The 23428-nt window shown below is 51.7% G+C and overlaps 1 protein-coding gene across 7 annotated transcripts in view; it reads right to left on the reverse strand.

Moving 5' to 3' along the window:
* Nucleotides 1–50: 50 nt before the first annotated feature.
* Nucleotides 51–23428, reverse strand: part of LMO1 (LIM domain only 1) — a 44909-nt gene continuing 21531 nt past the window's right edge. For 3 of the 7 annotated variants that reach the window (XM_017896378.1, XM_017896377.1, XM_017896382.1), the window contains 3 exons: nucleotides 6577–6790; nucleotides 2719–2844; nucleotides 51–452 (listed from right to left, as the gene is read on the reverse strand). In XM_017896378.1, the coding sequence (XP_017751867.1) occupies nucleotides 347–452; nucleotides 2719–2844; nucleotides 6577–6790 (446 nt within the window). In that variant the 3' untranslated portion in view covers nucleotides 51–346. Of the gene's footprint in view, nucleotides 453–2718; nucleotides 2845–6576; nucleotides 6791–9354; nucleotides 9573–10067; nucleotides 11020–23428 lie in introns of those variants that run through there. The other 4 variants (XM_017896380.1, XM_017896381.1, XM_017896376.1 and 1 more) reach the window with 4 other exon arrangements.

The following is a 23428-nucleotide window of genomic DNA, read 5'->3' on the forward strand; positions in this document are numbered from 1 at the left end:
GCAGAGGGGAGGGGCCCCAGGTCTGTGTCAGTCATGTGAACAACGCAGAGTAACCTCCCGGAAACATTCATAAGTTTAATCCACGCCAGTAATAAAATCGCATTACATTTCTCATAAAATAAATGTTCCCATTTATATACAGAAGACAGACTGTACAGGCCCGGCCTGGCCCCAGGAGGGGTCATACACAGACGGGCGGTGGTGGAGGAGGAAGGGCCGTCCCTCCCATCGAGGACGGAGAAGTTCTAATGTGGCAGGAGAGTGACTGGCCAGCCTGCACTGGCAGAGTGGCTGGCCGGCCGGCCAGGCGGGTGGACAGACGGGCCTGGAGGCCAGGCGCCGGGTGTTACTGAACTTGGGATTCAAAGGTGCCATTGAGCTGCCCCTCCTCATAGTCCATCTGACACAAGATCATGTTGTTCTTCAGGAAGAATTTGTCTCCCACACAAAATCTAGAAAATCCAAGCGAGAGAGAGAAGCCATGGGAAGGTCCCAGTGGGTAAGGGGGGGCTGCAGACAGAACCCAGCCTGGCCTAGGAGGTGGGCTATGTTGGAGGTGGTGGGGGAATTTTGTTCCTTGAACCTTCCAGAGGGGACTGCCTAAAGTCCCCACAGCATACCTGGGCAATTCCCCCAGGCCAGCCCCAACCTTGGCCAGGCCCTGTAGCCTGGGGTGGTAGGACAGACAGACAGTTGGGCCACAGGCCTCCACAGTCAGGTCTCCTGTGGAGGTGAGTGTAGGGTTAGGGGGGTTGGTGGAGAGGTGCAGGAACAGCCTACCCCAGTCCCAGAGAGGGAGAAAGGGAAAGGACAAACAGAAAAAGACCAAAGAGGGAGACAGATGGAGAAAGGCAGAAATGAGGCCGGGCACAGTGGCTCATGCCTGTAATCCCAACACTTTGGGAGGCTGAGGTGGGTGGATCACAAGGTCAGGAGTTCAAGACCAGCCTGACCAAGGTGGTGAAACCCCATCTCTACTAAAAATACAAAAAAACTGTAGCTGGTCATGGTGGTGGGCATCTCTAATCCCAGCTACTTGGGAGGCTGAGGCAAAGAATTGCTTGAACCTGGGAGGCAGAGGTTGCAGTGAGCCGAGATCACACCACTGCACTCCAACCTAGGCAACAGAGTAAGACTCAGTCTCAAAAAAAAAAAAAAAAAAAAAGGCAGAGATGGGTAAGGAGGGAGGGATAAAATGGTTGTTTTTTTCCATTCCTCTATCCCTCTCCCCAATTTAAGAGGATGGCTCAGTACAGGGCATTCTTCCTCTAAACAAAATCGGTAGGTTACCTAAAGCATCCTTCTAGGAGATGACCCTGTTCCAGTATCTCCTTTCCTACCCAAGGAAGACCCTTCGTTGGTCTCCTAGTCCTCCCCAAGTAATGGAAGATTCCAGTCCTTTCCCTAAAGATGTCCCCAGGGTGGGTGAAGCCTTTAGTGAGACCCCAAGGATCGCTGGCCTAGTTCCAGCAGATTCCAGTCACACCACCAGGTGGCGCTGTAAATTCACTGAGCCCTCCTAGCACCAGGTCTGGCCAGAGCCCCCAGCCAGACCAGCGTGCCCTGTAGGTCCCTCTGAACCTCACTTCAGGGAGCACTTGTATGCGTTCCTACCTGACCTGGGAGCTCCTGAGAAAAGTGCCTGCCTTCTGGTGCTAGGCCCCAGCCAGGACTGAAGGGCTCTGGCTCCTTAAGTCCCCAGGGACTCCCACAGGGCTAGGGCACAGAGTTGGGGACAAGAGACCAGAAAAGAGGCTGGGCTGGAACCAGAATCACAAGGGTTGGGTGAGGAGAGAGTGGCCACTCCCTAAGGGGACTTTGCCCTCCAGATTTGGGAACCCCTTCTCACTGGAACGTACATGCACACACATACACATACTACACACTGGGTACGGGGGTGGGAGGATACGTCATCCCATGCACGTGCACATTTCAAACACATATACAGACTGGGCGCGGTGGCTCACACCTGTAATCCCAGCAATCTGGGAGGCAGAGGTGGGCGGATAACCTGAGATCAGGAGTTCAAGACCAGCCTGGCCAACATGGTGAAACCCCATTTCTACTAAAAACACACACACAAAAAGAAAAGAAAAAAAAAATTAGCCGGGTGTCGTGGCACACGCCTGTAGTCCCAGCTACTTGGGAGGTTGAGGCAGGAGAATCACTTGAACCCGGGAGGCAGAGGTTGCCGTAAGCCAAGATTGTGAGATCACGCCACTGCACCCCAGCATGGGCAACAGAGTGAGACTGTATCTCAAAAAATAAAATAAAACATGTATGCACATGCATACTCACCTCATCATGCACACACATTGCACATACACATACACTCCCATTTAAAAACACATGTACAAATGCATATTAATTCCATCATGCACATGTGCCCACTTGCACATGACATTTACAAATACAAATGCATGCACATGCACACTCGCTATGCATACACAGTAAACTCATGCACGCCTTCATTATATTCACACAGAAATGTGCCACACAGATGTGCACATCCAGTATTAAAGTGCACACATTTGGCTACCAAGCTTACACACACACAAAACACATAAAGCACATGCACGCTCATAACCTGCACGCACCACCACATACACACATGCAACCCGCATTTGCTTGCATGCCTCCACCGTGTTCCCGGCCCATCCCAGCAGGCCTCAGACTGGCATCTGGGGAGTGTGTTGGGTCTGCCAGTCCAGCACTGACCTCTGGTTGCAGAGCTGGCAGGCGAAGCAGTCGAGGTGATACACGTTATCCCGGGCCCGCATCACCATCTCGAAGGCTGGGATCAGCTTGCTGCAAGCAGCACAGTTCCCTGTAGTACCAAAGAGCCTGCCAAGGGAAGGGTGCAGAGGACTCAGCAGCATTCTGGGGAGCTGGGTGGGCAGGGGGAAAGGAGTTGCCTCCATCCAGGGTCCTTCCCATCCTCCAACTTGTGGGCTCGGCAGGTGGGCTCATGCAATAGGATGAGAGCACTGAGCGCAGCATCTAGATTCCGCCCAGACATCAGGCTGCCAAGAAATCGGCACATCCCCTTCCAGGGAGGGTGTGTAGGGGGTCAGGAGTCGGCTGTCACTGCCTATCCCAAGGCCCCCTCCCAGGCTCCCACAAGGGTCCTCAAGCCCCGGAGCCACCAAGAGAATCCTAGGCTGGGCCCTGAGCAAGGGATCCAGAACCACACAAGCCTGAATTTCAGGGGCAGAATGTGAATCTTGGGTTGTGTGCCCTCAGGCAAGTCAGTGAGTCTCTCTGAGCCTCATTTAAGTCATCTATAAAACAAAGTCCGAAACATACCCTTCACGGGGTAGTTGTGAAACTTGTTGTAAATTCTCAGTCACGACAAACTAAGCAGCCCCCTAGGTAGTGTTCACTGTGTGTCAGCCACTATTCTAAGAACTTTACAAAGATTAACTCTTAATCCTCACAGCAAACCTAGGAGGTGGTACTATTGTTATTCCCCATTTTAAAGATTTAAAAAATGAATCACAGAGAAACAACTTGGACAGTCACAGGGCGTTGGTCAAGAAGGCATGCTCTAAACTACTGTGTGACATGCTTTTTCCACCTTTGACGTTACAGTGTTTATTATTCTATTTTTTTAAAATACAGATGGGGTCTAACTATGTTGGCCAGGCTGTTCTTGAACTCCTGGCCTCAAGTGATCCTCCTGCCTCAGCCTCCCAAAGTGCTGGGACTACAGGCGTGAGCCACTGTGCCTTGCCAAAATTAAAGTGTTTTATTAAATCCTTTTTCCATGACAAACTCACTGTTTCATTTGCCTAGGTCCCTTTTTTTTTTTCCTTTCTCTGAACCTCAGTTTATCCTTCTGTAAAATAGGGATGTATGATGCTATTCAAAGATGCTATAAAACAGAACTGATGCCCAAAGGAAGCACCAAGGACATCTGGCACAAATGCCTCTTTGAGGCAGGCATCCCTCCTCTCATCTGCTGGCTGTAAAGCTCTAGGGACAGGGAGTTTACTCCCTCCCCATGCAGGCCAGCCCTTGGCTGGATGTCCCAAAGGTCTGAGCCATCCCAGCTCCTCCTTGCTTCTTTCCTACACACAGACAGAGCAAGCCCCAAGTGAGGCAAGGAGGCTGAGAAGAGGGGGGGCCCTCTAATCCCCAATTTGTCCAGCTCAAGCTGAGGCGCCTGCAGATGAGCTTGGCTCTATTATTCATCAGCTTGAGCTGCCTGGTGGCTCAGATTAAGGCAGACAAAGGCTGGGCCACAGCATCTGCCTGCCAAGAGGGGCTTTTCTTGCCATCAGCCCAGGAACAGTTGCTGCAGAGGGCGCAGGCTCTGGACAGCCCTTCTCCCAGCCTGAGCAGCTCGAGGAAGCCACGCTCCTATCCCAGCCCACTGGTCTAGCTGGTCCTACAGTCATTCCTTGCCTCTGCCAGAGGAAAAAAAAATTACCTTCCATCCCTAGTAGCTGGCAGGGCCCTGTATGCTTGTGGGCGCTTTTCCTGATAAGCCCATTCTGCACTGTGGCCTCTGTCTCCAAGTCATGTGGGCCCATCACACGGTCTGCCATGTTGTCCTAACCTGGTAGGGTCAGCCCCTGGGTGATGCCCTAAACCTCCAGACATGGAGGCCCCTTCTAGGTCCTCAAGGGGTGAATCCCCAGGAACATTCTTTTCTTTTTTGAGACAGGGTCTTGCTGTCACCTAAGCTGGAGTGCAGCGGCGCGATCACAGCTCACTGCAGCCTCAAACTCCTGGGCTCAAGCAATCCTTCCACTTCAGCCTCCTGAGTAGCTGGGACTACAGGCGTACAGCCACTACACCTGGCTCTTTTTTTTTTTTTTTTTTTTTTNCCCTTCTCCCAGCCTGAGCAGCTCGAGGAAGCCACGCTCCTATCCCAGCCCACTGGTCTAGCTGGTCCTACAGTCATTCCTTGCCTCTGCCAGAGGAAAAAAAAATTACCTTCCATCCCTAGTAGCTGGCAGGGCCCTGTATGCTTGTGGGCGCTTTTTCCTGATAAGCCCATTCTGCACTGTGGCCTCTGTCTCCAAGTCATGTGGGCCCATCACACGGTCTGCCATGTTGTCCTAACCTGGTAGGGTCAGCCCCTGGGTGATGCCCTAAACCTCCAGACATGGAGGCCCCTTCTAGGTCCTCAAGGGGTGAATCCCCAGGAACATTCTTTTCTTTTTTGAGACAGGGTCTTGCTGTCACCTAAGCTGGAGTGCAGCGGCGCGATCACAGCTCACTGCAGCCTCAAACTCCTGGGCTCAAGCAATCCTTCCCCTTCAGCCCCCCGGGGAGCTGGGACCACAGGGGGCCACCCCCTACCCCCGGCTTTTTTTTTTTTTTTTTTTTTTTTTCGTAGAAACAGGGTTTCACCATGTTGTCCAGGGTTGGTCTCGAACTCCTGAACTGGAGCGATCTGCCTGCCTTGGCCTCCCAAAGTGCTGGAATTATAGGCATGAGCCACCACGCCTAGTCTGAACATTCTTCCTTAACCCCTGCTCCTGGCCTCAGCCTCTCCCCTCCAGCCCTGGCAAGGAGCATTAAGTCACAGATTCTGTTTTACTACATCACTTTTAAATGCAGGTGCTAAAAGAGAAGGTGCAGGCAGGTCAGTCAAAGAATCTTTGGGGAAGTGGGGGAGCTTCCACTGATAACCTCCCCCTTGCAACATGCCCAGACCTGGGCAGAGGGAGCCCCATGAAGCCCTGACCTGTTAATTAATGCGATGAGCCCTCCTTCCCCACAAGCCCGGCCACCATCCAGCAGCCTGTGACAGAGCCAAATGCAGGTGCTGGGCCTCAGCCAAGGCCCTGCTTTGTGGCCTCCTTCCAGCCTTGCTGATGTCGTAAATGGCCTCAGGGAGGGTTAATTGGGGGAGGCGGCCCCAGGGAATGGGATCCAGGTTGTAGGGAGGGTGAGTTAGAGCTCAGAGGAATGCAAGGCAGGGAAGCATTGTTCTTTCACCCTTCACGGGGAAATAAACTGAGGCTAGGAGAAGATTAGGAGCCAAAGGCTCAGAGCTAGTTCCAACCCAGGTCTTGAAGCTCCAGCATCAGTGGCCCTGCTCCTAGGATATGGCTGCCTGCCAGTTTCCATGGGCAAATGGATGCCTGCTCCTAAGGACCACCTGGAAAGGAAAGTTGGACACCGGGAGAGGGAAGAAGACTGCATTAGGGAGGAGGGGCCCAGGGAAGTCAAAGCTTCCACACCTGTTCTCAAAGCCCCTCTGAAGTATCCCCTCCCAGATTCCAGATCGGGTGGGTCAGAAGCACCTGGCCAAGGCAGGGGGTGGGGGGCGGTGGGGGGAGCAAGGCTGGGGCCCTCGGAAAGCTTAACTTAGGAGCCCCAGGTTACAAATGCCTGCCCTGAACCTGTGCTGAGCACTGAGTCCAAGGGCATAAAGACCTGGGCCTTCCCTCAGGTAACTTCTCAGGTATCTGGGGCAAGCAGGGCAGGGGCAGGACAGTCAAGAATGGGGGGACACACAGGATACTGGGTCTAGGGCCGGGGCACAGTAACACTGGGGCTGAGGATGGGGGGCTTTCTGAGCAAGACAAGGGCTTGTGAGGCCAGGGGTCGGCAGCCCACCTCAGGTAGTCGCGTCGGCACAGGATGAGGTTGGCCTTGGTGTAGAGGGTGGAGCCCACCTCGCCCAGGCGACAGTCACAGCAGGCACACTTGAGGCAGTCTTCGTGCCAGTACTTGTCCAATGCCTTCAGCAGATAGCGGTCCTTGATCTTGCGGTTACAGCCCGCGCAACCCTTCTGCTTCCCTTTGGGCTGAACGGAGAGCATTGGCACGCCTGCAGACGGACAGACAGACAGGAACGCAGGATGGGCCCCATAGCTCTAGGCCTCAAGGAATATCCCCCAAGAATGGGGAGCTCACTGCTTCTCTCTGCTGCCCCCTCTAGGTTTGGGGCTCCCAGGAGCCCTCACTTCCTCCCCAGTAACCTCTTTCCCTGGCTCTGGGTCCTGTCCTTTGGGCTGCGTGGCACAGCCTGTTTCCCTGGCCCTGTGAAGGTCCCTCCAGAGGCTGCTCTGCTCAAGGCATGCACAGACCCCAGGACTAGCCTCCCTGAGCTGTTCTTCCCCACCCTGGCCTCTATCCCCTGTGCGGTCTCCCCTGGAGAAGCCTGAAGCTCGCCTTGTGAAGCCACCATTGCATTGGCTCTTTCAGCAATAAGCCTAAGAAATGTAGTCTCCTCAGGCCCATGAGGTCCTCTAGAACCCCCAGATCTTTTTGCCAACTCATGTTTCTCCAGCTGAAATGCTACAGCCTCTTGGTCTATCCATGTAGAGCTGTGAAGGCATCAAGAAGGAAGTGAGACACTCTTGGGACACTCCCAGGAGGGAGCAGAGGCTCTGGGGCTCCTGGCAGGTAACGGGGGGCAGCTGGCAGGGCCTGGCTGGGGCTCCCCTTGGGAATGCTTCACACCTCACCTGCCCTGGCCTGGGGGAGGGCAGGCTCTGAGCCTCTGGATCCTTCCTCATTCTACCAGGATTAGGATCTCTCAGCCATCAGCACCTCCCAGCGTCCATACCGGCTTCCCAACATACACACAGGCACCAAGTACAAAGGGCCCAACGTGATGTTCACCACAGAGCAGAGCCTCCCGTCGCAGCAGGTGAGCATGTGTGCTCACGCACACCCCTCACACACAGGCACGATGTGCAGGTGTGGGCATGAAGTGACAGAGGCATGGATTCCTATTCCCTTCTCCTGGGACTACAGGGACAGTTGAGGAGGAGATGGGGACAGATGTTGTCCAGTAGCCTGGACATCCATATGGACCTGTGAGGCTGGGAGGGAAGTGGAGAGGACCTCAGAAGCCCTGCTCTGTGACTTTACAGGCCTGTGGGAGTTGCCTGAGAATCCTTTGAAGACAGGGAGGGTGTGCATACTCTGTTCCTGACCAAGGTGCAGGCTGGATAGGGGCCCATCCCTCCCCACCTCCCCGGCTTTCCAACACTCCCATGGAGTCGGTCCTTCTACTGGCCCTGTCCTCTCCAAAGGGCTCCTGCTCTCCGCAGGGCTCTGGCCTTCCTCCCATCCCCTGGTGTCCCTCCCATTCCCAGCCCTCCTCACTGCCCTCAACCCAGAGTCTGAAGGGGTAGGCTGCTTCCCTTCCTTTTGCTTCCCCCCTCCTTGGGCGTCAGGGGAGGACCAGCCACAAGAGGCCATGGTCTCAGAATCCACAGATGTAAGGTCAGAAGAGCCCTCAGAGTTCTTCCAGTTAAATGCTCTCATTCTACAGATGGGGAACCTAAGGCTCAGACAGTTACAGGGCATTGAGTCAGCCACCATCAAGCTGGCCCCAGGGCTCCTTCCCCTCTCCTGTGCTCACTGTCAGCCCAGCTGGCTCCTCAGACTTCTCCTGGACAGGTGAGGCTGGGGAGCAGGCACTCACCCACAGGCTGCAGTGCGCAGGGCCAGTGGGCTCCCTCCTCCTCCTCCGTCCAGTCCCCGCAGGGCCTGTCTGTTAGCTGGGGAGTTTGCTGCCTAATTTCCTTAATGCAGTTCTAAAGGTTAATTGGTCTGAGAGAGGGATGGGGTACAGGATGACTCTGTCCTCGGGCCTGCTTGTGTCTCTTCCAGCAGGGCCCAGCTGGCACAGAGCTCTGAAAGAGCCGAAGGAAGGCAGCTGGGGAGCAGGTACCCCTGAGAACTAAAGGGGTCTGCAAGGCTCCTTCCAAGTCCTGGCCTACAGGGAGGTGTGGGGACATGGGGGAGGAGTTAAAATAGCTGGATGGGGAAATGAGGGCCTCCCAGGGTAGGACCTGGACCAGGGTAGGGCCCCAAGGGCAGGACCTTTGTCCCTAGGCCCTGTGCAGGGAGCGTGCAGCCAACAGAGCTATGCATTCAAAAACTGACTGGGAAGATCTTGGGCCAGGCCCCCACTACAGCCCCTACAAGGCTCACATTCCTTTTGCTCAGCCAGGCTCATGGCAGGCCTGGCTCCCTTCCCAGCAGTCCTGAGCCCCTCCCAGGACTCTATATTTGGGCTATTACCAGAACATGGGTGAATGGCTGGAACCTCTGTACTCAGGGGAGACCCTAGCCCACTAAATTATAGCCTAGCATGAAGGGAGACAGTGAGAGAGCCCAGCACTTGAAGCAGCTGTCCCAGTCTCTCTTCTATCTACCCTGGCTCTTGGACAGGCTGGTCTTCCAAGCTCGGACCCTAGCATGTTTGTCCTGGCTCCTGCAGGGCTGAGAACTCCAGCGCTAGTCGACAGTCTCTCCACTGGAGGGATCTGGCACCTACAGGGCCCTGTGGAAGCCATGAGGGGTGAAGCTACCAGCTGCCGCAAGTCCCCCTCCCCACTGCCTGTGCCCAGGCTGGCCTCTGCACAGGCAGGTTACCTTAAGACCTGGACACCCCTCTTCCGGGATGCTGAACTGATTCCTGGCTCTGGAAAACTCTTCCTTCCTCATGGGACATCCATGCTGTGTCTGCTCTCACCAGGCTGATCCAGGAGACTTGAAAACACTCCCGGAAAGGTGGAGGGGCTTTCAGGAGGGGCTCTGCAGTCTCCTGTTCCCCAGATGGAGGGATCAGCTCCCCACAGGGTCAGGGCCCTCCCTCCTGCTCTGCCTCCCCCATTCCCACCTAGCCCCCCCCCCGGCACAATCCGCCAGCCTGCCCTTCTGCAGACACCTCTTCCCTCCCTCCTTCCCCAGCCTGGCTCTGGGACCTAAGCCTCGGGCCATGCACTTTCCATTAAGGAGATAGCATCCCTTTGCTGAAGTCCATTTGGGATCCATTTTAGTGTTATCTAAAAATCAAATCTACATGGTAATCCTTTTAATGTACTCCTGACTTTAGAAAAAAATGGCTTTGCGCTCCTTCAGGAAAGGTTTTAAAGCATTACCCAGTAATTACTACTCACCCATGAAAACACTGATACTTTACAACGGATGATGTTTGCGCCGACACGCACGCCTGGGCACACACTCAGATGCATGCGCTGGGCCCAACAGAATAAACGAGTCCACTCAACCCAGGGTCACCCTTAAGTCTCAGGACATGAGGGGAACGACATTGGAGGGGAAACAGGCTGAACTGCAACCCCTACCTCTAGCAGGGGGTGGAGGCAGGGCTGCCGGTGGAAGGAGGCAGCCAGGCTCAGAGAGAAGCCTCCCAGTCTGACTCATCTGGCTGCCAGACACTCATCCTCTGCTCTTTAATCTGGGGGAAAGCCAGACAGTCCAGGTGTGGGGAGGGACTGCCAGAGGTCATCCTGCCCCTCCCACTCTCTTCCTCCAGCAGGGAGGAGAAATGCCCTCATCTTCACATGGACCCCAGAGTAGTCCACTAGGCCAGACCCAAGTCCCCAGCAATTCCTACCCACCTGTCCCAGCCCAGTTGCCCCTCAGCTCCAGCATGTGGACTTCCTGAAACTGCCAAGCCCACAGGTTCCAGTACTACCAGTGCCTCTGGTTTGGATGGCACCCTGGCGGGACACCTACCCCAGTGAGCGCCTCCAAGGCCAGTCTTCCAGCCCAGAACATCTACCTCACCTAGTCCCAGGTCACTCCAGGCTCTTCCCTGTGGCTCTCCTGCTGGGAGCCACTGTAGCCACACCCTGGCAACTCCACTGGGCATCTGCAGCCCCTCCCACACGCCAGTGTGTCCTGCTTGGCACTGCTGGCTCTGCTCCCTGCAGGATCCTGGAACACAGCTCCTCTCCCTCCAGCAAATGGATCTTCTTTGCTTGTGTCCCAGGGCCTTCACTCTGTTACTACTCCAGGAAGAAATGCCTTTGTCCTGCCCATGCCCACTCTCCTCAAAAGGTCAGAGTCAAGAGCGGGACTGAGGCTAAGAGTTCAGACCTTGAAATCAGAGAGCCTAGTTTCAAGTCTGGGAACTGCTCCAAGGAGCTGGGGGACCTGGATTAAATCCTCCCACCTTTCTGACTGGCATGTGTGTACTGGGGGCCACAATGGTCTCTTTCCACTCAGAATGTGGTGAGGATAGAATGAGGTTATGCACATGAGGCCATAGCACAGAGTCTGGTGCCCAGGGCACAGTGAACAGGAACTGATAGTATTAACACTCACCCCAGGATACCATCCCTGCTCAGCACTTGCTTTCTTTTTCTTTTAACATTTTGTCTCTTGACATAATTTTGACACTTGCAAGAATAGTAGAAAAATATTAGAAAATATTAGAAATATTAGAAAATAGTAGAAAAAATTCCTGTAAAACCTTCACCCAGATTCCCTGCATGTAACATTTTACCACATTTGATTTATCCACCATCTTTCTACCTACTCCTACCAACTTACCTATAATTTTTCCCTAAGTCATTTGAGAGTTGGTTTCAAACAGGAAGCCTCTATATCCCCTAATACTTCTGGTTTGCAAATGCTTTACTGAAAACAAGGACATTCTCTAATGTAACCACAGTGCAATAATTGAAACCAGAAAATTATCATTGGCATAATATTATTACCTAATCTATAGACCTCATTCAGATTTTACCAATTTCTTCAAAAATATCTTTTATGGGAAAATCCTGGGCCCTGCATCGCATTCAGTTGTCAAGTTTAGTCTACTTACATCTGGAAGAATTCCTAAACCTTCTTTTGTGTTTTAAGACAATGGCGTTTTTGAAGAGTACAGGCCAGTCATTTCATGGAATATCTCCCAATGTGGGTTTGTCTGACACTTTTGACTGTGTGACCTTAATTCACATTTTCTCAAGTTTCTTTTTTGTAAAATGGGTATGAAAAGAGTACTCATTTCAGAGTCACCATGAGGAAGAACGGAGTTAATTTATGTGATGTGCTAAGGTCTAAGGCCACAATAAAATGTGAACTCTGATTAGTGTCACCCTCCTCAACATATGGGACAGGATAGTGAGAGACACTTATTTTGAGGAGCAACGAACTGATTTGATTGTTCTACTGTGGTTAAAGTCACCCTGGCACTGGCCATAGTCCAGCTCCACCCAAAGGCCAGTCCAGTGGTCAGTGCAAGTATATGTAGAAGGAAGCCACCATATCTGTCCAACAGGCTGTTCCAGTGACCAGCCGTGTGGGAAGCAGTTGCTGTGGCCATGCAGAGGGTGACAGCTCCAGGGCAGGACCCTCTGGCTGCTCTGGAAAGAGCCCTGGAGGCAGGTGTAGCCTTTTTTTTTTTTTTTTTTTTTTTTTGAGACAGGGTCTTCCTCTATCTCCATGCTGGAGTGTAGTGATGTGGTCACAGCTCATTGTAGCCTCACCTCCCGGCTCAAGAGATCCTCCTACCTCAGCCTCCTGTGTTGGTGGGACCACAGGCACATACCACTAAGCCAGGCTAAATTTTTGGGGGAGGAATTTTTTTTATTTTGTTTTATTTTTAGAGACAAGGTCTCAACTATGTTGCCCAGGCTGGTCTCGAACTCCTGGGCTCAAGCAATTCTCCCACCTCAACTTCCCAAAGTGCTGGGGTTACAGGTGTGAATCACTGTGCATGGCCCTTGGTATTTCTCATAATCTCTCAACAAGCCTCAATACTGGTTCCAAACCAGCACCCAGGCATTCTCTGGCCTGGGCTGGGGAGACTGAGCTGCAGGCCCTCTCCAGAGCTCACACAGCACAACACAGCTGCTACTGCAGCTTTGGGGCTTCCCTTTCTCACCATGGGTACCCGAGCCCTCCTCTGGGGCCAGCAGGGAGCCTGCACTGGGCAACCTGCAGGGAGATGACAGTGACTGAGCACCTCCCAGTGCTCTGCCTCCAAGAGCTGTACCCACAACCATTATGACCCCCATTTCACAATGGGAAAACTGGGGCACAAGAAAGCTTGCTAACTGATCACAGTTAGTAGGAGAAAGAGCTGGCATGTGAACCCTGGCAGTCTATCACTAGGGCCCAAGTACTTGACTCCTGTGCTGTGCTGCAGGGCTGCATGCTGAGGGGGCTGTGCTGCAGGGCCGCATGCTGAGGGGGCTGTGCTGCAGGGCCGCATGCTGAGGGGAGCTGTGCTGCAGGGCCGCATGCTGAGGGGAGCTGTGCTGCAGGGCCACATGCTGAGGGGGGCTGAGACCCAAGCAGGAGACTGCACAGAGATTAGGAGACACATGAAGAGCATGCAGATGCTCACCACACAGCTGCAGGACACATGCACAGCAGCACACAAATACTTCCCCATGTCCACGTGATCACACACATACACTAGGTCCATGTGAGGAGGGACTGTATCTGTTTTATTCTCCCCACAACAGTTTTATTTCAGTTCCCAGCACAGTGCTGGCATACAGTAGGTGCTCAGTAAGTTGCATTATAATACATACCCATGCATCTAAGCACACACATGCATGTGTGTGTATGAGCACGCTTTTGGGTGCACTCATGTAAATATACACTTATGCATAGATGCACACATATGCACAAGCAGCTGCATGCACGTTTAGTCTCTTAAAAGACTACAGTGTCAAAAAGTGGAACAGCCCTTAGAATCAAGCTCTGATTTCAACAAAACCCACAAGTAAGAGACCTGAAGATGGAAGGAATTGGAAGAGCATGAACTCTTAGTGTTACCCTCATGGACCCACGTGCAACATCAGACATTACCCAGAAGTTCAGTCCCACAATCCTCATGCCTACTTCAGCTGCTGGAGGTGGGGAGACTCACTCTCTGGGTCCTGGGGGTCTGGGTCCCTGTCACCTATAAGGTGCTTTGCCTGCCTGGGCCCACACCCAGGCTTGGGAACTACAGAGTAGGATCCCAAACCAAGCCTACCAGCAGCCCCTCCTAGGCATCAATCCTCTTTAATAAGGAAATTTGAAAGTGTAATCTAATTCTGCAGAATCTCTTTAAATCTCGTTTTCTCAGAAGTAACTTCATTTCACACGGACACATCCAGCCTTGTGAGAAGGCCTCCATTTCACACCAGTTTTATCTCCACAATTTCTCGTCTCACTGCACTCCTATTCCAGGGCCTTGCCATGCGGCAGGCGAGGCCTGAACTAATAGCATTTCCTACTCATTTGGAATCAAAAGCCAATGAGAACAACTGTTGAAACGCGCGGCTACGGCCACCCAGAGCACGCTCATTACCGCCCCTCTGCACACCCACTTGCAGGCAGCGTGTTCACTATGAGGATGAGGGAGAGAGGCAGGGGCTCCTGTGGCCTGCAGCTCCCCACTAGGGCAGGGAGAGGAAGGCTGAGAGGCTGGGTTCAGCCCATGGGGTGGCGGTCAGCTCAGTGGAGGGACTGGCACCTTTGACTCTGGTGCTGCTTACCCCTCAAGCGAGCCTCTGAGAAGAGGCGGGGTAGTGTAGGCCGTGAGACTGTGGGCCTTGCAGACATACACCCTCGGCTAGAATTCTGGCTTTGGTGCTTCCCAGCTCTGCCTCAATTTACTCACCTGCTAAATGAGGACAGCCCACTTTAAAGGATTGAGGATTAAATTGGATGATGAACACGAAGTACTTATAAAAATGTTTGGCATAGTAGCATAAAGCAATTAGCTGAGAAAATTTAGGTGTATCTCATGACCCAACAATTATATTCCTAGGTATATGCCCAACAGAAATGAGAGCTTATGCCCATCAAAATAGATGCACAAAAATGTTCATTGACGTTTTCTTCTTAATAGTCCTACACTGAAAACAACATAAATGTCCATCAACAGTAAAACAAAATAAATTATGGTATATTCGTACAATGGAATAGTATGTAGCAATTAAAAAGAATGAATTACTAATACACACTACCTGGGTCAATCAGACAACATAATATTGAATGAAAGAAGCTAGACACAAAAAGGTACATACTGTATAAGTCCATTTATATGTAGTTCCCAAACAGGCAAGACTGATCTGATGTCAGAATAATGGTTACTTGGGGTGAGGTGGGGGGCATATTATCAGCTGAGAGAAGGACGAGGGGCCCAAGGTACTGAAAATGTCCTATGTCTTGATCTGAGTGTTCATATGGGTACATACCTGTATAAAAATTCACTGAGCTGAACATTTGAGCCTTGTGCATTTAACTGCATATATGTGATACCCAATTTAAAAAAGGAGCTGAGATGGAGATGCCCTCATCAGAGCTCTGTATGCCTTTCATAAACCCCACCATTTACTCAGCAGTCACTGTGCCAGGTGCTGGGCTAACCATCTTATAGTGTTGTCTCAGTGAATCTTCATATTAACTCTGATACACTAAATGATTACCCCCATTTCACAGATGAGAAGACAGTGGCCTGGGAAGTTTCAGGTCATGCAAGGTCATACAGCTAGAAGACTGAAGGGCAGAGATTGGAATCCTGGCCTGTCAGACTCCAGGGTTCAAGTTCCCATCCAGCACACGCCCAGGGCCTCCCTGCACATCCTGGATTCTCTGGTGCAGCCTGGATGCCAGATGGTGCTGGGGTCAGGGCTGGGGCCATGCTTAGATCAGGGCCTGGGCTAAAACCAAGAGGGATGACTGTCCATGCAGGGCACTGTCTCTGGGTGGACCACAGGACTTTCCCACTCATCTATTGGTCCTTCAAATGCTATGACTGCTGTGGGATCTTGAAAGGGCTTCTGGGCAGAGCCAGCAAGGGGACATGGACCAGAAACTAAGTAGACAGAGGGCACAGGGCTAGGAAGGGAGCAGAGGGCCATGTAGAAGCAGAGCCAAGATGTCTGCATTGCAGCTTTGAGAAGGACAAAGAAGCCTTGAGATGGCACATGTCCTCAGGAGGAGGTTGAGCTGGGGGCTCCAGATCCAGGGCTATAATGATAGCGGGAGCCTCAACCAACAGCCAGGGCCTTGTGTGTGAATGAGGGGATGGGTAGAGCAGGGAGCAGAGAGGTCCTGGAGACAGGCCCAGCTCAGGGTGAGACATTTGGAGCAGAAGAGGTCCTGGAGAGGGGATGGGTTCAGGGTGAAGTCCAGCAATGCTTGCCTGCTCTAAGTGCCAAGCTCCTCCTGCACGCTAGATCCCATCACAGGAGGGAAGGCCTAAGGGAAGCACTGTCCAGTCGCACCCCTAGCACCTGCAGCCACCGTAGTCATGTTCAACCGGATGACAGTAAACCACATTACCCCTTACTGAGTGCCTGCTCTGTACCAGGAACATACCCTTGTCATGACTCTGAGTGCAGAAAAATCATCAACTTGCCCAAGGGTAAAGCCACCAGCAGCCAAGCGAGGCTGCAGATCCAGGCTGCTGGCCAGGAGGCATCCACGCCCTGCCTGCCGTGTCCCAGGGCCAGAGGCAGCATCACATCATCTTTTCCTCAAGCAATGGGGAAAGTGAACTTTCACTGGGACCCACTCTGGACCCTACCAAAAGAAGACGGCTCTGAAACACTCCTTGCAGGAATACAAAACACCCCTTGTCAGGGAAAGGTTGGGCCGCTGATCCCCAGAGCCCCCCAGAGGGGCCATTTCCTGTGCAGGAGTACAAAGTGGGAAGCTTCATATGCTACATTTTTGCAGCGCGTTTTGGCAAAGAATTACCTATCCTTAGGAATACTGCATCTAAAGCCTGAACCCACCATGACATAAAGGGACTGAGGAGTTTCCACACATCCCCCACAGATCTTCCTTGTTGAGGGAAGCTGAGTCTGGTTTGGGGCAATAGCAATAGCCTAAGGGACTGTCTTAGTCTGTTCAGGCTGCCATAACAGAATACCACAGACTGGGTGGCATATAAACCATTGAAATTCATTTCTCACAGTTCTGGAGGCTGGGAAGTCCAGAGCAAGGCACCAACAGATTCCATGTCTGGTGAGAGTCTCTTCTTGGATCATTAGATGGCCATCTTCTTGCTGCATCCTCACATGGCAAAAGGGGCAAGGGAGTTCTCTGGGGTCCCTTTTAAGAAGGCACTAATCCCATTCTTGAGGGTTCTGCCCTCATGACCTAATCACCCCCAAAGGCTCCATCTCCTAACACTATCACATTGGGTGTTGGGACTTCAACATAAGAATTTTGGGGAGGCACAAATATTCACATCATAGAGAGCTTACAGGAAGGCCTGGATGTGATTCTGGAGCAGGTGTGATGCAGTCTGCTCTCGCAGTCTCACATAATTTTCTATGGTTCTTTAGTGGGGGAAATTTAGAAACATCAGAAGCTGCATGTGCTCACTGGAGTTTGTCACTTGGAATGAGGCTTACGTTAATTGCATCGTTATCTGTAACGTGTTCGCCTTCTCCAGGATGGGTATTGGCATTTTCTTTCCATTCTTTGGTTGTCTCTAGAGTCTCAGACATAGCTCAAAAGCAACAGGTCCAAAGTAGGATTCCTGATTTCTTCCCCAAACCTCGCCCCTGTACCCTCACCCAGACTTCCTCCCTCCCACACCATCATCCACCCAGTGCTCTGGCCAGAAACTCAGTGTCGTCCTCAGACTTCCATCCTCATCACCCCTTTCCCTGCCAACTCTTGCTCCTCATCCCACCTGCATCCTCCATTTCCACAGCCATCACAGTCTCTCGACACACTATGAGCATAGCATGATGTCTGGTACCCATAGCCCATTCTTCACACGGCAGCTGGAGGGATCTTCCAGATAAACCAGGGCAGGTCACTGCTCAACTTGGAAGCCTTTCATAACATCCAATGGCCTGAGAATAACATCCAGACTCTTCATCCAGCCTGTAACATCCTCATGTGGTCTGGTGTCTGCCTTCGCCTCCCACACTGTGCTCCAGCCACACTCCAAACTCCTTCCTGCCTCAGGGCCTTTGCACATGCTATTACCTTCCCAGAACACCCTTCCCTGCCTCTGCCTTTGCATATACTTGGCTCTTTCTCATCTTCAAGCTTCAGCTTAAATGTTATCTCCTCAGAGAAGCCTTTCTTGACCTCCTTATTTCCTTATTTAAATGAGCTCCCCACACTTCAGTAATTTCCTTCTGAGTTTTTCATCACAATTTGTAATTGTTTAAACTTTTCTATGAGTTCCCCCCCCCCAAAAAAAAAGTTTGATTGGGTACTCTCCTAAGAACAAAAGCCTCATGAAGGCTGTTCTTGGGGCCCTACATGTCTTGTCCACTATTGTGTTCCCAGTGTTGAGCCCCAAAGCAGTCATTGTTTAGCCATCAGTTCAATTCATGCATGAAGAGACTGAATGGATTCTATCCAGATATTACTGGCAAGAGTCTGCTGGCCAGAGTGGGCCAATTTAGATAGGCAGGGCCGCCAGAGATGGAGCCTTAATCAGGCTTGTTGCTGCCCCTGTGCCACACCCACCAGGTACCTGTAGCTATGTGGCCCTAACGAACAAAGCAGATTCAACCACAGCAGCTCCTGGGTCATGGCTGTCACAATCCAGGCTTTTGAGAAGCCATCCCAGGGCTCCAGCTGAGGCACGACAGCTCTCATGCAAATATAAACCCTTTATCCTTTAGATAAAAGAGCAGCAAAAACACATCCTCCAGCCCCTGCCTCCACTGCGAGCCTCCCTTTACACATAAATACCCATCTCAATCCTCAGGGAGTACCAAGTGTCTCTGTAATTCCACCCCTGGCACAGACCTAGCCTTCCCAACTCCCTACCTGAGGGTCTTCTTGGCTTACAAAAATGACTACCCTTCCCTGTCAGCATAGTCTGAGTCTCCGGGGGCCAGTGGGAGAAAGCAGTCCCTGGAGTTTGCTACAGAAAAGCCCCAGGCCCAAGCCTTTCTCGATCTGTAGCCTCCACCAACCCCCATCCCATCCTGGGCTGTTGGAGCCAGCCCCTAGGTTCCTTAAGAGAATGCTGCTTGAAGATGCACAGCTGTGGGGACTGGTGGAGAAGAATCTGGAATCTGTGTTCCCCTGACAGCAACTCAGCTGCTCCCTGGGTACCCGCAAAGCCCGCGCCACCCATCTAATGAAACAGGGCTCCCAAGAGGCCTGCAATCTCCACAGAGGAGGAGGACATGAACTCTCAGACAAGGCTCAATTTCACAGCATCAGGGACGTGAGCACCAGCGCGCTGAACCAGAAAACGAGAGTCTGGCAGGAGCTGCAGACACACCGTGAGCACCGGGGGATGGGAGATTAGGGCCCTTCAAAATCAATTTTGAATTCAAACTTTTAAATGCGTTCTCCAGGCACAAAGAGGGGACCCTCCCAGCAAGCTGAGCCTAGGCAGCTGCTGGGTCCTGCTTCCTTCTTGAAGCTGCCAAATCCCATCTGCTAGCCACTGGGCTGGGTGAGGGGAGAAAGGGCTGGGGGTTAGGAGGGAGACTCCAGGCCCCACCCCCAGGAGCAGCAGGGATGGGAACCCCTTTGGCTGTGGCTGAGACAGCACTGCCTCTGGGATGCCTGCCTGAGGCATTGCCCCGGGGCTTCCTGTTGAGGCCCTGGGGGTTGCTTCAGCACTTCTTTGCAGACCTGGATAAGAGAGAGACACTGAAAGCAAGGCCCACGTGGGCCAGATCTCCCTTTAGTCTCCCGCATGACTGAGGAGGCTCAGGGAGCAACCATGGATGAAGCCATTTAGAATAAGAGCTTTGGAATCAGACAGTTTGGGATCTGTATCCTAGACCAGCCAAGGGCTCCCAGGCAGAAGATCCTTGTTCAGAAGTGAATGTCTCTTCTGGAAACCTGGTGGGAGAAAGCCTGCTGTGTGTCTTGCAGTGCAGCCCCTGTGAAGTGAGAGTGGTCTGAAGCCCCCAAGTGCAAAGGGAAAGTGTCATCCTGTGTGAGAGTCAGCAGGGTGGGCTGGCTGCTGGGCAAGCTGGTGTGGCCACAGGCCACATTGCCCAGAGCACAGAGTCTGCAGCCAGGGAGCTGACAGCCATGCTGTCTGTCATCTGTCAGACATGTCTGGAGTACAAGTACTGCCTGGGCCCTGCACCCAGGTGAGGTGGACAAGGAGGCACAGGGCAGTGGGTCTCACCAAGCCAGAACAGACTGCTCTAGCCAAACCCTGGAGAGGCCCCAGGCCTGCAGTAGGAAGGCCTTTGGAGGCATGAGCCCACAGAGGATGTTCCCAGCAGCTTCGGCTGCAGCCTCCCACTCCTGCCTGGGTCCCTGTTGAGCCCCATTTGTGCCTCCCAGCCTATCATTAGCTCACAGTGCGTGCATTCGCCATCTCTGGGTGGGGAAGCTGGTCTATGACAAGACTCTTTGAGATTACTGATTCCCTCAGCCCCAGCCCCAGAATTTTCCAAACCCCTGGCTAGCTCCCAACTTTAAGCCATACTCCTGACACATAAACATGAATGAGTGTGAACCACCCTGTGGGTAAGAGACAACAGAATGCAGCCACCAAGGCCTCGGGCCTGCAGGGGCTTCACAGGGAGCCCTTTCTGGAATAAGGAGCACTAGGAAAGGAGGCTGGGGTCACCAGATCACATATAGGAGAGGAGGCAGGGACTCCCCAGCCCCTCCCAGCCCCTCCCAGCCCCTAGCTTGGGAGTGGGCTGCTGGCTTTGCAAGGAAATTACAACATGGACCTGATAATGCTCCTCTTAGTTACAGCATAAACTGCAGCAATAAAGCGTACCTGGGGAATGTTTAGAGAAAGCACTAATGATTTCTTCCCTAGTGGTTAATAAATTCACTTCCAGATCAATTTGTTCGCGATAGAGCCCTGTGAGCGGAACCCGCACGGCGGGCACAGCCGAGTGTGTCTTTTTCAGTATAAATGATTTATTACGATGATTAGCGGCACATAAACAATTTAAAATACAACGCTAATTAGTTTGGGGAAGAAAGGAGGGGAAAAGCCACGCTGCCTCTCTCCCCATTATGTTCTACTTCCTTAAGTGTGTACTTTTTAATTAAATCCAAATGTCACAATAAATTTAAAGTGTTTTATTACCACTCGGGCTAACTGAGGCAGTCACACAAGCTCCCCTCTCAGGCATCTGCAGGCTGGCCTGGGAGTAAGGGCTGGGGGCACCAGCAGAGCCTGTCCACAAACTCCCAACATGGGAAATCTCTTGAGAACCCTGGGAACCCCTCGTGGTTTTCAGCAGCACCAGGTCAGAAAACACTGGGCCTTCCCAGGGGACTCTCCACCTTCTGCTCACCTTCCTGGCCAGCCCAAGGGAGGTCTCCTCCTTAAAGCTTGCTCTGACCAGCCCAGAAGCCAGCCACTTCTCCCCAACAGTCCCACAGCACCCCGCATCCTCTTCACCCCTCCTCGTGCGCCCTACAAGCTTCTACCAACTACTTTCTGTGTGCCTGGCATCATGTTGAGCACTTCATGTACAGCATCTTCCCAAGCCCTTGTTGCAGCGCTATAAGTTATAATTATTGCTTCCATTTTGTGGATGGGGAAACTGAGGCTCAGAGAGGTGGAACAACTTATCTAAAGTCACACAGCTAAAAATGGACTTTTGTAGCATCCTTTTCTCTCCTACAGCATGCTCTGCTTCAGAGCCTACAACTGGCCATGTCCATGTCTGGGCCCTGCCTTGCTTAGAGACACATCTGAGGCAAGGGTTCAGGCCAGGGACTTGGACTCTGGTAAGTCTAGGTTCAAGTTCAGGCTCTGCCATCGACCCACATTGTGAACTCAGTCAAGTCATTTAGCCTCTCTGAGTTTTGGCTTCCTCATCAGCAAAACTAGAGCAATAACATTCAACTTGCAGGGCTGAAGAATGAAAGTACCTAAAGCAAGCAGAAGTCCTTTGCTATCCATGACATGCTATGCAAGTAGTAATTTATTATTATTATTATTATTTTTGAGACAGAGTCTTGCTCTGTCGCCCATGCTGGAGTGCAGTGGTGGAATCTCAGCTCACTGCAAGCTCTGCCTCCCGGGTTCATGCCATTCTCCTGCCTCAGCCTCCTGAAGAGCTGGGACTACAGGCGCCCGCCACCACGCCCGGCTAATTTTTTGTATTTTTAGTAGAGATGGGGTTTCACCGTGTTAGCCAGGATGGTCTCGATCTCCTGACCCTGTAATCCACCTGCCTCAGCCTCCCAAAGTGCTGGGATTACAGGCATGAGCCACTGCGCCCAGCCCGCAAGTAGTAATTATTTACAGAAGCCCTTGAGGTGAGCAGAGATCAGTACTAACCCCACTTCATAGATCAGAAAACTGAAGCCAGCAGGCAAAAGACTTATCCAAAGTGCCAATGAACCTCAGTACCAAGCTAAGGGTGCCTCCCTTCCAGAAGCCCAGACAACTAAGTATGGCTTCTCTCCTAAACACTCATGTACTATTCATTTGAATTTAAAAACAAATATCCCCAAACGCAGAGTTTTCATATGACCCCGTGTGTTAGTCTGTTCTTGCGTTGCTATAAACATAGCTGAGGCTGGATAATTTGTAAAGAAAAGAGGTTTAATTGGCTCACAGTTCTGTAGGTTGTACAAGCATGGCTCCAGCATCTGCTCCTGGTGAGGCCTCAGGAAGCTTCCAATCATGACAGAAGAGGAAGGGGAGAAAGCAAGTCACATGGCAAGACTGGGAGCAAGGGAGATGGGGGAGGTGCCACACACTTTTAAACAACAAGATTTTGAGTGAACTGAGCAAGAACTCACTCATCACCAAGCGGATAGTGCTAAGCCATTCATGAGGAAGCCATCCCCGTGATCCAATCACCTCCCACCAGTCCCCACCTGCAACACTGAGAATTTCATTTCAACATGAGATTTGGAGGGGACAAACATTGAAATTGTATCACCCAGCAATTCCCCTCTTAAGTATATCCCCAAGAAAAATGAAAATATAGGTCTTAACAAAAACTTGTACATGAACGTTCCTAGCAGTATTACTCAGAACAGTCAAAAAACAGAAACAACCCAAATGTCCATCAACTGACAAATGAATAAATAAAACATGATATATACATACAATGGAATATGATTTGGCCACAAAAGAAATGAAGTACTGACATATGCTACAACATGAAGGAACCTTGCAAATATTATGCCAAGAAAGAAGGCAGATACAATAACCACATATTGCATGATTCCATTTATATGAAATGTCAAGAATAGGCAGTGCTATACAGACAGAAAGTAGTTTAGTGGTTGCCAGGGAGGGAGGAATGGGGAGCGACTGCTAATGGGGTGAAGGTTCTTTTGAGGTGATAAAATGTTCTCAAATGAGATAATGGTGATGATTGCAAAACTCTGTGAATATACTAAACACCACTAAAGTATATATTTTAAAAAGGTTAATTTTGTGGTATGCAAATGATAAATCAATAAAGCTATTATAAAATGAGACAAACAAAAACAAAATAAATATTCCTTTGAGAACAGGAGAAACCAGTTCATAAAATATTCAGTCCTGGGGTCAGCAAAGGGGGGCAATATACATGTGGCAGCTAGAAACTGCCAGGTGGGGGGACCTGGGAGGCCCCACAGCCACCCTCACAGGCACCCTCACCCTGGTCACTCCATGTCCCTGCTGGGATGAAAGTGATGAAAGGGCTCCAGAGCACCCCCTTACCTCCTTCCCCAGACCCCCACATCCAGAAATCTGACTCCATCCACTTTTCCAGCCCTGCTCCCCAAGAAACTGAAACCTTACTGGATCCATCACTCTCCT

Source organism: Rhinopithecus bieti, unplaced genomic scaffold, assembly GCF_001698545.2.
Source record: "Rhinopithecus bieti isolate Rb0 unplaced genomic scaffold, ASM169854v2 scaffold_28456, whole genome shotgun sequence".
Classification (NCBI taxonomy): domain Eukaryota; kingdom Metazoa; phylum Chordata; class Mammalia; order Primates; family Cercopithecidae; genus Rhinopithecus; species Rhinopithecus bieti.